This window comes from Phymastichus coffea, unplaced genomic scaffold, assembly GCF_024137745.1.
Source record: "Phymastichus coffea isolate CEN01 unplaced genomic scaffold, Cenicafe_Pcof_1.1 PCOF00036, whole genome shotgun sequence".
NCBI lineage: Eukaryota > Metazoa > Arthropoda > Insecta > Hymenoptera > Eulophidae > Phymastichus > Phymastichus coffea.
In genome coordinates, this window is record NW_026706847.1 from 1,486,683 (window position 1) to 1,500,449 (window position 13,767).

The 13,767-nt window shown below is 32.2% G+C and overlaps 5 protein-coding genes across 10 annotated transcripts in view; 2 read left to right on the forward strand and 3 right to left on the reverse strand.

The window, feature by feature from the left end:
- Window positions 1-35: 35 nt before the first annotated feature.
- LOC131663478 (probable maleylacetoacetate isomerase 2) lies at window positions 36-2,546 on the reverse strand. Its single transcript, XM_058933911.1, has 5 exons — window positions 2,415-2,546; window positions 1,537-1,588; window positions 1,316-1,464; window positions 1,033-1,237; window positions 36-866 (listed from the first exon to the last, which is right to left on the reverse strand). The coding sequence occupies exons 1-5, from the start codon at window positions 2,430-2,432 to the stop codon at window positions 637-639; spliced, it is 654 nt and encodes a 217-aa protein (XP_058789894.1). The 5' UTR covers window positions 2,433-2,546; the 3' UTR covers window positions 36-636.
- Window positions 2,547-3,447: 901 nt separating this feature from the next.
- On the forward strand, window positions 3,448-4,513 carry LOC131663510 (uncharacterized). The gene is made up of 3 exons (XM_058933960.1): window positions 3,448-3,628; window positions 3,926-4,097; window positions 4,166-4,513. Exons 2-3 carry the CDS (start codon window positions 3,929-3,931, stop codon window positions 4,372-4,374), a joined length of 378 nt encoding a protein of 125 aa, XP_058789943.1. The 5' UTR covers window positions 3,448-3,628; window positions 3,926-3,928; the 3' UTR covers window positions 4,375-4,513.
- LOC131663509 (scaffold protein salvador) lies at window positions 4,381-6,900 on the reverse strand. Its single transcript, XM_058933959.1, has 6 exons — window positions 6,119-6,900; window positions 5,798-6,002; window positions 5,375-5,605; window positions 5,094-5,315; window positions 4,709-5,014; window positions 4,381-4,622 (listed from the first exon to the last, which is right to left on the reverse strand). Exons 1-6 carry the CDS (start codon window positions 6,207-6,209, stop codon window positions 4,523-4,525), a joined length of 1,155 nt encoding a protein of 384 aa, XP_058789942.1. The 5' UTR covers window positions 6,210-6,900; the 3' UTR covers window positions 4,381-4,522.
- Window positions 6,901-7,201: 301 nt separating this feature from the next.
- LOC131663574 (solute carrier family 25 member 45) lies at window positions 7,202-8,508 on the forward strand. The gene is made up of 6 exons (XM_058934046.1): window positions 7,202-7,241; window positions 7,316-7,431; window positions 7,564-7,810; window positions 7,871-8,000; window positions 8,069-8,187; window positions 8,252-8,508. Exons 1-6 carry the CDS (start codon window positions 7,202-7,204, stop codon window positions 8,506-8,508), a joined length of 909 nt encoding a protein of 302 aa, XP_058790029.1.
- Window positions 8,509-8,649: 141 nt separating this feature from the next.
- The window catches only part of LOC131663620 (serine/threonine-protein phosphatase 2A 56 kDa regulatory subunit epsilon isoform), a 35,244-nt gene continuing 30,126 nt past the window's right edge, over window positions 8,650-13,767 (reverse strand). For 4 of the 6 annotated variants that reach the window (XM_058934111.1, XM_058934113.1, XM_058934112.1 and 1 more), the window contains 7 exons: window positions 13,342-13,536; window positions 13,024-13,154; window positions 12,826-12,943; window positions 12,374-12,649; window positions 12,064-12,293; window positions 11,806-11,951; window positions 8,651-10,668 (listed from right to left, as the gene is read on the reverse strand). In XM_058934111.1, coding sequence (XP_058790094.1) covers window positions 11,810-11,951; window positions 12,064-12,293; window positions 12,374-12,649; window positions 12,826-12,943; window positions 13,024-13,154; window positions 13,342-13,536 — 1,092 coding nt within the window. In that variant the 3' untranslated portion in view covers window positions 8,651-10,668; window positions 11,806-11,809. Of the gene's footprint in view, window positions 10,669-11,805; window positions 11,952-12,063; window positions 12,294-12,373; window positions 12,650-12,825; window positions 12,944-13,023; window positions 13,155-13,341; window positions 13,537-13,767 lie in introns of all 6 variants that reach the window. The other 2 variants (XM_058934110.1, XM_058934109.1) reach the window with 1 other exon arrangement.

The window sequence follows — 13,767 nt, forward strand, 5'->3', positions numbered from 1 at the left end:
AAAAAATCTATAAAATTTTGAAAAAAATAAAAATAATAACATAGAAAAATACATAAACATCATTCTTATTCTAGTAATATTACAAAATACGATGACAATGAATAAAAAAATGTATAATATGTCAACAAAAATACGAAATGCAAAATGTAACTAGTGCCTTGTTCACAATATCATTTTGAAGTAAAATCGTGGCTTTTGAACGAGAAAGGTGTCCAATTGTCTTGGAAGGGCAAGCTTGGTTTTCTTACTCAGGGTATTTATCACAAGTGAGAAACATAGACAAGCAAATCTTTATATATTTTCTCTTTTTATGTTCATTGAAAGTAGCAATGAATGTAGTATTTTCCATCCTAAGAAGCTCATCAATTGATAGTATGCCTGAGAGACCAGTTCAATTGATATTATAACCCAATATTGATTGAACTGCTTTCCTAGTCACCTCCTTGATTTTTGCCTTTTTGCATTCGTTAAACTTTAATTTGTCTTCATAATTTACATTCGCTCGTCGTTCGTTAAACCAGCATTTTTATTGCTAGTAACGTGCACCTTTAATCGTCGACAAACCACGAAATCACAGACCACCCCTTTTGCTTTCTTCCATAGTTAGAAGAGAAACAGGGTGGTCTGTCTTGCTTGCTATTTAGTAGCTTCAGGTGGGCAGTCGGGCTGATTATTAGGATGAGCTGCTGTGAAAGCAGGATGATTCTCCAAATTTCGATCAACTCGCAAAATGGTCGGGAATGGTCTCAAATCGACGTGGAACCTTCTGGCATTGAAAATCTGTGGTACGAGGCAGCAATCTGCTAATGTGATTTCATCGCCCACGCAGTACTTTCCAGCGCTCGATGACAGCAATTTTTCTATGGCTGTATGAAACCCAAAATATTTAAAAATCACGCAAAGTATCAAATCTACTTCACTTGTTTTTCACGTTGAACTAACAACTATTTCAACCTCGTGCTTTGTATTTTACTAATTCATAGCTTAATGACGAGCCGTTATGTAGTATCATACAAACAATATTATGAATACCTGTAAAACCTCTAGTTATCCAGTGCTGTGCCCACTCTTTTTTACGTTCTTCTCCAACGTAAATGAGAACAATTAGATTTTGTAAAGGCTGAATTCCAGATGCAATTACTTCGCATATCTCTCTTACTCTAGCTCTCTTTATAGGATCTGCTGGCAGTAAGGGGCGATGTGGTCTCGTTTCTTCCAAATATAGTAAAATATTTAACTGGAAAATTAAATGATTGCAAGAACTATTATGTTTGTAAAATGAAAAAAACTTGAGCGTTGAAAATAATTTACTTACGGATTCAATAAGTGTGTGATTGTCAATATGAAGTGCTGGAACCTGCTCCATCGGATTTACCTCTCGAAATTCATTGCTGTGCTGTTCGCCGCCGCTTTTAACCAAGCTAACTGGTTTTATATCGTATGGTATTTCTTTGAGATTTAAAGCTGGTTGAATTGAAATTATAAATAAGTATGTTTGATTAACAATCGCATTGAAATAAAGTTGAAACTAATTACCAATTCTCACTCGCCACGAGCAAGAACTTCTCCAATACGAATACAGTACAGGCTGAAACAAACAAACAGTGCTATGGAACTTTCGAATTGAATAACGAGAAAAACAATAATAATTGCAGTTGTAAAGAAATTAATAAAGTCAAACTTAAGAACGAGAATTTTTGCATAGTATGAAAATACGAATATTCATAAGTCATCAAAATTAACATTATATTAATTTTCATGAAAAATGGCGAAACCGATATTATTCAATCTAACGTTGCCAGAAGAATAACACAATGTTGATTTTTTCAAATATTCTATAAAATTCAAGCGTGAATGGAAAAATATTGCGAATTAAAAAGTTAACATTACTAAACAGGTGCGTGTATGTAAATTGGCAAAACAAAAAAAAATTAATCAAGTTCCAGTGGAATATTTCCAAGTGACTGATTAAAAATTATAATCAATTTTTACTTGTCCTATAATTTATGTAAAGTCAGCTGTAAGTAATAGCTAATAGAAATTCTTAGACAAGCCGGAGCTGACAGGAAAAACCGGAATACTAACTCGCGGAGATTAATCCCGTAGTCGAGGTCTTCAGCTACGAAGGACGCTCTCTATGCCCGCGTGCCACTTGCTTAATATATAATTAAGAAATTGTAAGCACGCAAAATTCAGCCAACCCAATCGTTCCATCAAAAAGAGTATAAAAATTATAGATATACTTAGTCAAAAGCCGATTGTACATCCAGTGCGTGTTGGCTTAAAAATTGGAGAGGGTTAATAAGTAAAGACGAATCGCGAACATATCTTCGGTAAAAGTCATAATCAGCCGGCGTAAACTGATAAAATGGAGCACAACAACGCAATAATCTTATCAGGCAAGATTCACTCACCTTTCCCATGACAGACATTTTTATTGAAATCGTTCAGCTCGTGAATAGACGGCAATGTTACTACTGCTTACACACTCCGAAGCTCCGACGTGTTGTGCGTCTGTATATGTCTCTTTTGATGCCGGCAATATGAAATACACAGCATATACGTGTATATATATATATATAGATATACATACATACATATATATACTATATAGACGAGGTCGAAAGAGAAGGGACAGAGAAGGATCACGAAGATCTCGTGCGTCTCCCTACCCCCTACAGTCTATTCTTCGATTTCCACGCACACCTTCAAAGTTATTCGTACATGTAGTTATATATCGAACAAATACTGCTTCCCCCCTTATATATTAGCGAATCCGTTCGTCGAGTCCTCGATGCACACAAGCACACAAACACACGTTGTACTGTTTGTGTGCTGTGTTCTGACTAGCTTTTAGGCAGTGTACGACAGTTGTGTGATAAGCATGAGAAACCGTTTATAACTTTCATTCGATGATTTTTTTAATCAAATTATTTTTATTTAGCTTATATGAAAAATCGAAAAAAATAATTATTTAAGCGACAATATCTTTTCTAGCTTATATTTATGAGGAATTTTTTAATTTATTTAGTCGCCATGTTCTAAAACAATATTTTTTATATCTTTTATAAATTTGGCTCGCTAGCTTATACAGGGTAACCATATTTATACGAATTAAGTAGTAGCAGTCGACATACTTTGCCTGGACATTATTTACAGCCCGCACATTTTTAAATCCAAATTATTTTTTACAATCGAGCATTAATGACATATCAAATGAATTTTTTCTGGCTAGTTGTGGGAATACAACTTACTAAAATAACTTTGGTGTCATCGATGCTCAATCGATGAAAGGGATTCGGATTTTGAACTTCGCGGATCGCGAATTAATGTCTCGGCAATGGTAGAGGATGTTCATTCGAGATTCAGGTTGACAACTTAAGGGTTAAAATGGAGATGATTGCGCTTGGCGCCAGGCTGCCAGCGTTTTGAGACATATTGTCTCAGGTTGTCATTTGAGAACATATTTATATATCATTAATATAGAATTCTATTAATTTAAAAAAATTAAATGTTATAATATATTATTGAATATATTTTAAGAAAAAAGGATTACATAGAACAATATTTGTAGTAATCCATATTTACTCATTTATACGTTTTTTATCTTTATTTTGTATAAAAAGCTGTAAGTTGATACACAATGTTTTGATATAAAATTGATTTTGATAAGATATTATATTTACGGAATTTTACTTATTACTGAGTAATATTATTTATTCTATGACAGTACTTTTATAAATTTTATGAACTAATTTGTTCTTGTATTATAGTTATGTAACAATATTTTCAAAACCATTCAATTTGATATAATAAAAATGTCTACATCAGACTTCTTGAAATTTATAGCTTTTATAATTCAACAGAAACATTTAATTATGATTACTAAAAATGAATTGTTCAAATTGTTATACATTTTTTATAGAAAATGAGGAAATGGTTTAGAAATTATATACATGTTAAGCAGCTTACCAATCCTCAATATGGAGCATACATGAAAAACAGATTAGTATTAATCTATACATTTGCTGCTTGGAATTTATTTGGAATTGTATTAACTATGTGTTATAAACAAAATTTACCCACACCTCATGATAGTAAGGCATTTTTTTATTGAAATATAACAAAATTAATCAGTCTTAATCACAAGTTTGTTTTCTTTTAGGTACTGATTATGCTAAAGTGTTGGGAATTAAAGATGCTACAGTCATACAACTTTCTAATTTTTCTAAAGTAAATCAGTATGAGATAAAATTGACTGATAAAGAGCTAAACGATTTCTCTAGTGTAATTGGAACGGAAGAGGAGTTGAAAAAATATGAGCAGCAAAATGAAGAGAGAATAAAAGCAGCTAAAGAGAAAAAAACAATGTGATTACGAATAGATAATTTATTTTAAATAAACTTTAAATTTTTTACAATAGAAACTTCATTAGGTTAAAAGATATTTATTAATATTTGATAGAAAAATATGTCCTGTTCAAAAGATTATGTAAAAAAATAGTTAATCAGTGCTTTTTGGATTAAAACATCTCTGAACCTATTTCTCTAATAATAACACTACTGCTAGATTCTTCATTTGCTTCCTTTGCTCTCTTTTCTATTTCATATCGTAGTGCATTTCTGTAAAACAATAACAAAATGGTTTATTCGAAAAGCATGAAATATTAAATTAAATCTAGTATATAAAGATAAATAATTAAATTTACCTATATTTTTCGTATCGCATAACAATTTCTCTGACTTCTTGTGTAAACAGTCTTATCAACATTGCATTGAAACATTCAAGTTCTGGTAGACGGAACAATTCCCATCTCAACTTACGATCTAAATCTACTGAAGCGCGACTATAAACATACAGCCAGTGAGGAATTTCTTCATTTATGTAAGGATTTGCTGGTACTAATACACTGTAAGAGTGAAAGTTAGTATGTTGTGGTGGCGGAACAACTCTAACGGTCTGCATTTCTGATGGGTAACATGGATGTTGATACTGAGCTTGTCTTGTGATATGACTGTAAAAGTAAAATTATAATTTTATACAAGATATTTAAAAGACTATCAAACAATAGTATTTTTTATGTCAATACTAACTTCACATAATAAATTCCATACTCTTGGGAATCAATCCGCTCCCAACCAGTAGGTAATCCTTCTTTTTCTAAAGGATGAGACCAATGAGTTGTTCTTGTATTATGATCTACATAATACTTTCTCCCTCGCAGAGTAAAACAGACTGACCAGCCAAGAGGTAAAGGTAACTCTTCTGACTGCTCATTTCTTGAACTTGATCGCTCAGATGAGGTATGACTATATCTGTTAGAAAAATTAATCACATTATATATAGAAACTTAAAATTGATTGAAATGAATTACCCTGTATTTTGTCTGTATTGAGAACTATACTCTTCATATCCACTGTCAATTTCATATGTATAAGGCAACTGTGGTGTATGCTGATCTCTATCTAAATGATATTCTGAACCTGCATATTGATTAACGTATGTATGAGACATTGCAGAAGATAAACTAGGTAGATACATTGGAGTTGGTGTGCGTGAAGGTACTCCATCACTTGATGTAGAATGTATTGACAAACTGGTCAATCTGATAAACAAATTTTAAATTGAATGAGATTGCAAAATTATCGAATGGGAACTAACTATTTATCCTCATACATCTGTTAAAATAATAATAATACAATTTGTGTATCAGTAATTAGTTAGTTATAAAAGAAATATTATGAATCACTGATTATAGTTTGATCAAACAGATATTTAAAAAAATTAAAAAAAATACCTTTGCGACATATCAGAGACTGAACTATTTGGAGTGTATTTTCCCTCATGATTTCCTAAGCCAACAGCACTTAATGTAGACTTTGTATTACCAAATTTTTGTACCATTATTGGCTGTTGTGTACCAAAAGACATTGAGGATGGCATTGTTGGTTGATTTGGTCTACGTCCTCTACGATTAGGTTCAGTAGTCCAAACATTTATAACTGAAAGATTTTAGGACCACATATAAAATAAGATTCCAAGAAAAAGAAAATTCAATAAAACAATAACCCAATTTATAAAGAAAATAGTATATATACAAATATGCTTTTATAATTACTTGGCATCTCAGGTGGAGTATCTTTTTTGACATACTTTCCAACAACACCCTCTTTGATTGTTCGTAAATCTTTGTTCTTACGTGATAACATCTTATCAGGTATTTTTTAAACCTCAACAAGTTATAAAATTACAAGAAAAGTTGGTCTTCAAGATATAAAAGATCTTATTAATATAAATAAATTTTATTTAGCATTTGAAATATTATGCTTGTACTAAATGCAGTGTCCTGCTGCATTCAATTTTCTTCTGCGTCATACTTCTTACTAATTGTGTTTCATGTTCATCACATTTCTTGGAAAAATAATAATAATTACATTTGAACTTTTCTTACAGTTCTTTTTCTTTTTCTTGACATTTCTACAGTATACTCTGAAAAATATGTAATATAATTCAAAACGGAGACTTCAAATATTTACTCTGAGAAAAATTTAGACACAATAGCAGTAAAATTAATGCTAAAAAAATAAAAATAATGATTAAGCATTTTTCACAACTAAATTAAAAGAAAACAAAGTATTTTTAAGGTGTGTCAAAGAAATGGTATGCAAAAATCAATTAAAATATAGAAACTATCTCTGGTTGTTATTCGAGAATTTGAACACTGAGATTCATCTTCTCATAATTTAATATAACCTTTACAATCATACGTTGAAGGGCTGAAGCTGAAAATAATTTCCACTTTGATCAAGCTTTGTGAAAAAATATGTTGAAGTTAAAAATAAAAAAACCAAATCTAAAGAATGCGATATAATCACTTTAATGAATTTGTGTGAGTGTATATTTCGCGTGTGCTATTCGCGAATTGAAATGCGCATGCGTCAATGAAGCAGCCATGAACTATCAGCTGGTGGCTATCATCGCACTGTCATGAGTATCACGTGATGATTTTTAAGCAATTTCAAATTTGTGATACCGGTCGATTAATTATCACAATGAATTGAAAATTTTCTAGTAAACCGGAACGTAATACACTTTACATATATTTTACGTCGTTGACGAAATGTCAAAACCGAATATTTTTAAAACTGGATAAAAATTTATCGTGAAATAGACCTCACTTGCACAATGAATAGCATTCCTGATGGAAAATTTACAACACTTCCTTGCAGGATGGGGTGCTGGTACGACGTATCAAACGCAATATTATGATAATTTTACATGAATATTTGTTATTGATTGAGATACTTTGCTCAAGGTACTTTTGGAGTACTAGTAGGCTATCCAATGGATACAATTAAGACTTATCAGCAAATGAGCAACATTAAACTGTCGACGCATGAAACTGTATCGATGATAATCAATAAGGACGGCGTAAGAATGAAACTATTGATTTAACATTGCCAATCAAAAGTTTTGATTACTCGTAAAAATATAAGGATAATTGTAAAAAATAAATGGCGAATGCCATTTGAATATATTTGGAAAAAAATATATATTATTCAGGTTCGTGGTTTGTACAAAGGAATGTTATTCCCATTGCTGGGTTCTGGCTTACTAAATTCCGTGTATTTTGGAGTTTACGATGTGTTCTTGAAAGAGTTTCAATCATTGCGAGGATATGCCAAAGTTCACCCTACCAATGCAGGCTGGATGCAAGATCTCTTCATTGCTGGGAGTATCGGTGGTGCTGCGCAAGCTTTGATAACGTGTCCGAGTGAATTAATCAAAATAAGAATGCAACTTGGGAAAGGTAACCCGTACGAGTCATGACAGCTTTTGAAATGAATGAAATTTATGAGCTTTCTTCTAGGAGTGCCTAAAACAGTATTGGCTTTAAAACCTGCTTTCAATAATGTTAGCACGTATCAAACTGTTCTGGACATGCACAGACGATATGGATTCGGGTATTTTTTTATTGGTCTCGTGCCTACGATATGGAGGTTCGCTGCTGTCTAAATACAGTTCTCTTCGGTCGAAATTAAGTAAAAAGGTTTTTTTGTCGACGCAGAGACGCAGTCAACGGAGGAATCTACATTGTGTCTTACCAATTTGGTCGCCATTATATGTACGGCGAATTGAATATCAATCCAGGACTGTTTGAAATTTTCGTAGCAGGCGGGCTCGCTGGTAAATTTTCAATGTTCGCCTTGATAAAAAGTAATTCATTCGATTGATAACATGCGTGTATTAGGTATCGTGTCGTGGATCCCAGTCGTACCTTTCGATACGATAAAATCAAGAATGCAAGCCGACGATTTTGATAAACGGAAATACAAAGGAATGATAAGCTGTAGCTTAGAATTATTCAAGGTAGCAAGTTACCACGGATTTTTCAAAGGATTTATTATGATTACTGCTCGTTCTATACCCGTAAACATTGCAATTATATACGGTTATGAACTGATACTATGGCTTTGCAAAGGGATTGACAACTCTAATTTGAAATGATTACTTGTAATTGAAATAAAGGCTAGAAATTGAAAAGCTGATTGTTCTAGAAAAAAGCTAATTTTTAAAACGGCTTGTTTAGTGCATTCGGAAAAATAACATGAATTATTTGGATAGAGAGCTCTGTTGAACAAATATGTATAACCCTAATGCGTTCAAATTCCACTGTGTTTATTTAAAACTTTTTTTGTTTGTACAGAGCGCTCTGCGAATTCGTTTACGAACATTAAAAACTAATGGTAAATGATAAAAATATATATAGATTAATCTAAAATATCTCCTTGATTCGTCACCACCTAGTTTTAATTCGTATTTGTACGCAAGTAAGCAATGCGTGTGAGAAAGAAATCACAGAGTTGAAAGATAACGAAACGCCTATATTAAACGCGTGTGTATCGCATTCGCAGATTGATTTCTCCTACATTTTACATCATTTACAAACCATAACGATCGACGTTGATTGACCGTTGATTTACTCTTATACAGGAAACAAGACCGAAAAAAGTAGTGCCAAAAACGGACAGAAAAAAAAACCAATCAAAATAAATGTCACATGCAAAGAATTCTTTATTCGTTTTTTTTTTACTTTTTTTCTCGTCAATGATAGAGACCTTTTTTCATTATTTTTTTTCTCAACAGTTTTTTTACGAATGACCGTTTGGTTAACTACTAATACGTAAGAACATAATCTGTTTCTGTTTTTTTTTTATGATCTATGTGTTATTTATGTTATAATTCATTTATTCAATAGTCTCTATTATTACTATTATTATTATTACTATTACTATTATTATTATTACTATGCACTGGTAATAAATTTTTAAAAACGATCCCACGTACACTTTTATGGTGGCCGATGGGAGCACAGCTCCGAATAAATCTTATGCATTGTATCTCTATCATTTATTATATTTTTAAGCAACCATGGATATTTTGGTACAATTGAATTTTTTATTGTATATATTTGTCCCTCGCCTCTTTTACTCCTTTTTTTTTTAGTTAAAAAACAACATATACTTTTCACAATTCTCTCGCTCTCGTTCACTCTCACTCTTTCGCTCTTTTTTTTTGTTTTAATGATCTTCTCAATGGATTCAATCTTATTCATTAATGTTATTTATGCACTTGCATAATCCTACGGTTTTTCATTCTTGAAAAAGTATTCTCGTCGATTTGTGGTATGCAGTCAGCGCAATGTTAGTATTGGTAGCACATGGGTTTTTTTATTTATCGTCTTCTCCATCATTGTATCGTTAGTGTATTAATGTGTACATATGTCACCACGATTTCGGGTATCTCGAATGTGTAGATGTGTGTGTGCTCGTGTTGTTACCGTGTATATGTGAGCTTTTTGTTTGTATTTATCGATATTACTATACTTAATAATATATTGTATTATGTATATATTTACCTAATTTATTATGTTCTGCTATAGTTATCAATTATCGTTATCATTAATACGAATATATGATACATTTCAAACAACGCCCCTGCTGGCCAAAGTCGGAGACGAGGATCCTAGCAAAACGTAGGCTCGATCATCTTGGAGACTAACATATGCGTACTCATCACTTTTATAACGCTTGTCCGAGATGTAGAATGTTATAAAGATCTTTTTGTAGTCGAAAATAGTAAGAGTGAATTGAGCTATGATAAGTTACATATGCATGTGTACTTGTGTACGTACCTTAATGACTTGAGCCTACTTTTTGTTATTTTTTAACTATGTTGATCATCTCCTCTGACCGAGCACAGCTAACCGTAATTAAAGAAGGGACTAACATTCTCGTATTATGTGCTGACATTGAGTACACCGTACAATTTAAATCAATTGCCGTTAAAAGAATAAAAATTAATATACACAATAAAACCATTAGAAATCATCGATCATTATGGCGTTTTTTTGTTTTTTTGTTTTTTTTTTAAGAATCAAACCCGAATACATAATCTGCTCTTTCATTCTCCTTAGTTTAACTGCACGCTTGCTTGTTTCTCCCTCTTCTTTTCTTGATCGGACACCTTATAGGCGCACCATTAGATATTTTTTTTTGTTTTCACTAACAACAATAATTTCTTTTGCTTTTTTCTTTGCTTTTAGTGTATAGACAACCGACGTAAACTAAGGACTAACAGTTGGGCAGCGTGTAGTCAGTTTTCCACCTGGAAGTATATAAGTTTTTTATATACTAGGATAATTTTTTTAATTCTATTTGTAATAACTTAAAGTGAGTGAGTGTAATCGATAGTGTTTTATATGGTCTCGACGTCGACGAATGGTGGCATAGGGCTAATAAAATTTATCTTCACACACGGAATGGTTCATTAAAGTTTCAGATTTATTTACAAATCAAATACATTCGAGATAATCTATTTTTAATAATACGCTTATACTATCATTGTTAAACGTTTTCATAACATATTCTGTTACTTAATGTTTTTCAATGTTTCAAATGAGCATGACTAAATAAGTATACAATTCATACATAATTCAAATATTTGTAAAGATTATTAATTGACTTTAATACGTACATGTGAAATAATCGTTAATATGCCTTTGTTTTATTTGCTACGATTAATTTTGACATTTGTACATTAAGCATGGTCATATTATAAACGTAATGACAATGTAGTATATGATTTAATTATTAAACTTTACATTACAATAAGTATATAATAAACGATTTCCGTATCAAGCTGATAATTGTTTCAATATCAATCGATAGAATACATTAGAAAGTGATTTATAATAAGTTTTATACTTATTCAAATATAGTCTATACATATTCGTAACTGATTTTTATTGGTTTTGAGCATATAATTTTATAATTTTATGAATATTAATCGAACTGAAAACTTAAATACACTTTCTTAAAATTTAATGAAATTAAAAAATACAAACTGATAACAATGAAGTATCTAAAAACCATGCATAGTTTTGTACGTTTAATTAATTTTTCATAGAATATTTGCAATTGATTAGCAAATTGCGTGATTTGCGAATAACGTTAATCATAAATACCTATAAATAAAAAGGTCTTACCAAACACAATGGTGTATTGCAATTATTAAATCTTATGTTTTCTCAGAATAATGAATAATTAGCCATTCTAATAACCTATTCTAACATGTATTATGTGTATTCAGTTTTTATTTTTACTTTAATTATTATTTTTGTCTGCAAATTTTAACATTTAGCTCGGCACGTTTGGAAAAACAGAGAAAAAAAAACATAATAATAAAAAACAGTGGTATTTGTTTACGTGTGCACTCAAAGCTTAGTTAAAAAAGAACATTTACCAATTCAGGGGCGTCGCGTGCCCACAGGTCCAGTAGAAGCAGGAACTGGAGTGTTTACCGGCGGTTCTATGAGAGCTTGGCGTCGTTCTGACAGTTCATTCAGTCTCTTCCACAATTCTTCCCTCTCCTTTTCTCTTTTCTTTTCTCTGTAGAAATTATTGAACTTTAGCATTACGTTCAACAGACTATATTTCAAATTAATTTTTTTCATTGTTACACTAAGTCCAATAAAAAATAGCAATTTATAACATTACGTACTTTTGCCTTTCCGATTTGTAACTGGCAGTAAGTTCATCGAAGAGCTTGCTGTTCATTTCCATGAAAGTCTTGAGAACGTTGTAAACAAGCGCCACGATAGTCTGATTCCAATGCTCTTTGCTTATTTTATACAGTGCCGGAAACATTATCCCCATAATTACGTGGTTATTCTCTTCAATTAGCGACATTACGTATTCATTATTCCAATAATACAATGCTCTTTCGGCGACCTAAATGAAATCAGAGAATCGAGATTAATATGTGTGCTAATAGCAACAAAAGAATCACAAAAGTGTAAATGAATGCAAACCTGGAAATGTGGGGAGGATACGCAACGCGCGATTTGCCTGAATAGAGGTTCTTGAATTCTAACAAATTGGCTAGGTTCTATGACATCCAAAATTTCCTCGATCTCGCCCAGAAACATGACCTCTTTCTGGCTACATGTTTTAGGCCAGAACTTCAAAAGTCCCCGAACCACAGGTTCTGTCAGAGTAGCATCTTTTTCGAGAAATTGTACCACACAATAAGCTAATTGTGCGTGATACAATGATAAGCACTTAACTTTGTGTAGTGGTAACAGCACCTGAAACAGCCAAAAGTTGCTATTCTGTGTTCAAATCAGAATACGAGGAAGTGTCTTTGTATGCATTTAATTTTGTATAACTTCAGACAAGCACAGATTTTTAAATGGATAACAATGAACGTTTCGTTAGTCTCATAATGTTCAGTTTGAAGGTAAATTATCATAAGCTTACTCACCCTGACTAAAAACTGTTTGTGTTCAGCCTTTAGAGGTAGAGCAAAACCATTAATAATGCTGCCCAAAATTTCTAGAAGTTCACCTACTCCGTTGAAGTGTTCCGTTTCATACACAAACCTGATGAAAATTCAAAGTTGCATCAGTATTTTATTAACTCAGATCGATAGTTTGAAATATAAGCAATGAAATTAATTTACCTAAGAAAGATGTTGTTAATTTGTTTGCGTATAAAGGCTCTGAGACCAAGGAACTTTCCGTATATACGATGTAAGACAGTTTTCAAAAAGTCTCTTTCCCTAGGATCCTCTGAGTCAAATAAGTCCAACAACTGTAACAGGAAGAATATCATATAGAATTACACGAAAGAAACTTCTCTGATTCGATCAAATCCTCTCAAGTTCGCTTCAACTTTGTACATGAAAGGATTGCTATAACAACGAATACGATATATAATTTATAAAAGAGAAAATTGAATTTTCGTCTTGGCAATAGATTATAATTAAAAAAGAGCTTACCTGTAAAACAAATTTTTGGTCGATTACACGTTTTCCGATATTTTGTTGGAAGTCCGCAGACTCGAGAAAACGGAGAAAGCACTCGTAAACCAGCTGGAGGTGGGGCCAGCTCGCCTCCAGGGTTGGGTCGTCCTCTTCCGGGTCGAAGTCTGGATTTTCACTAGGTGGCAGCGTGCGGAATATATTCGCCGAGATCTGCAAATTCATGCAAGGTATGTTTGACAATATACTCATTTCCAATACAATCGATATTTATGATACTTTCTGTAACAAGATCCGAAAGCACAATCATACACGGAAGATGAAAACAAAGATAATCAATGGTGAATGACACGCACACACACAAATCACTCAAACTACAACGAAATAACGGAAAAACTTTTGTGTTCGTTGTTACACTGTTATACGATTTTTTCTCACGATTTT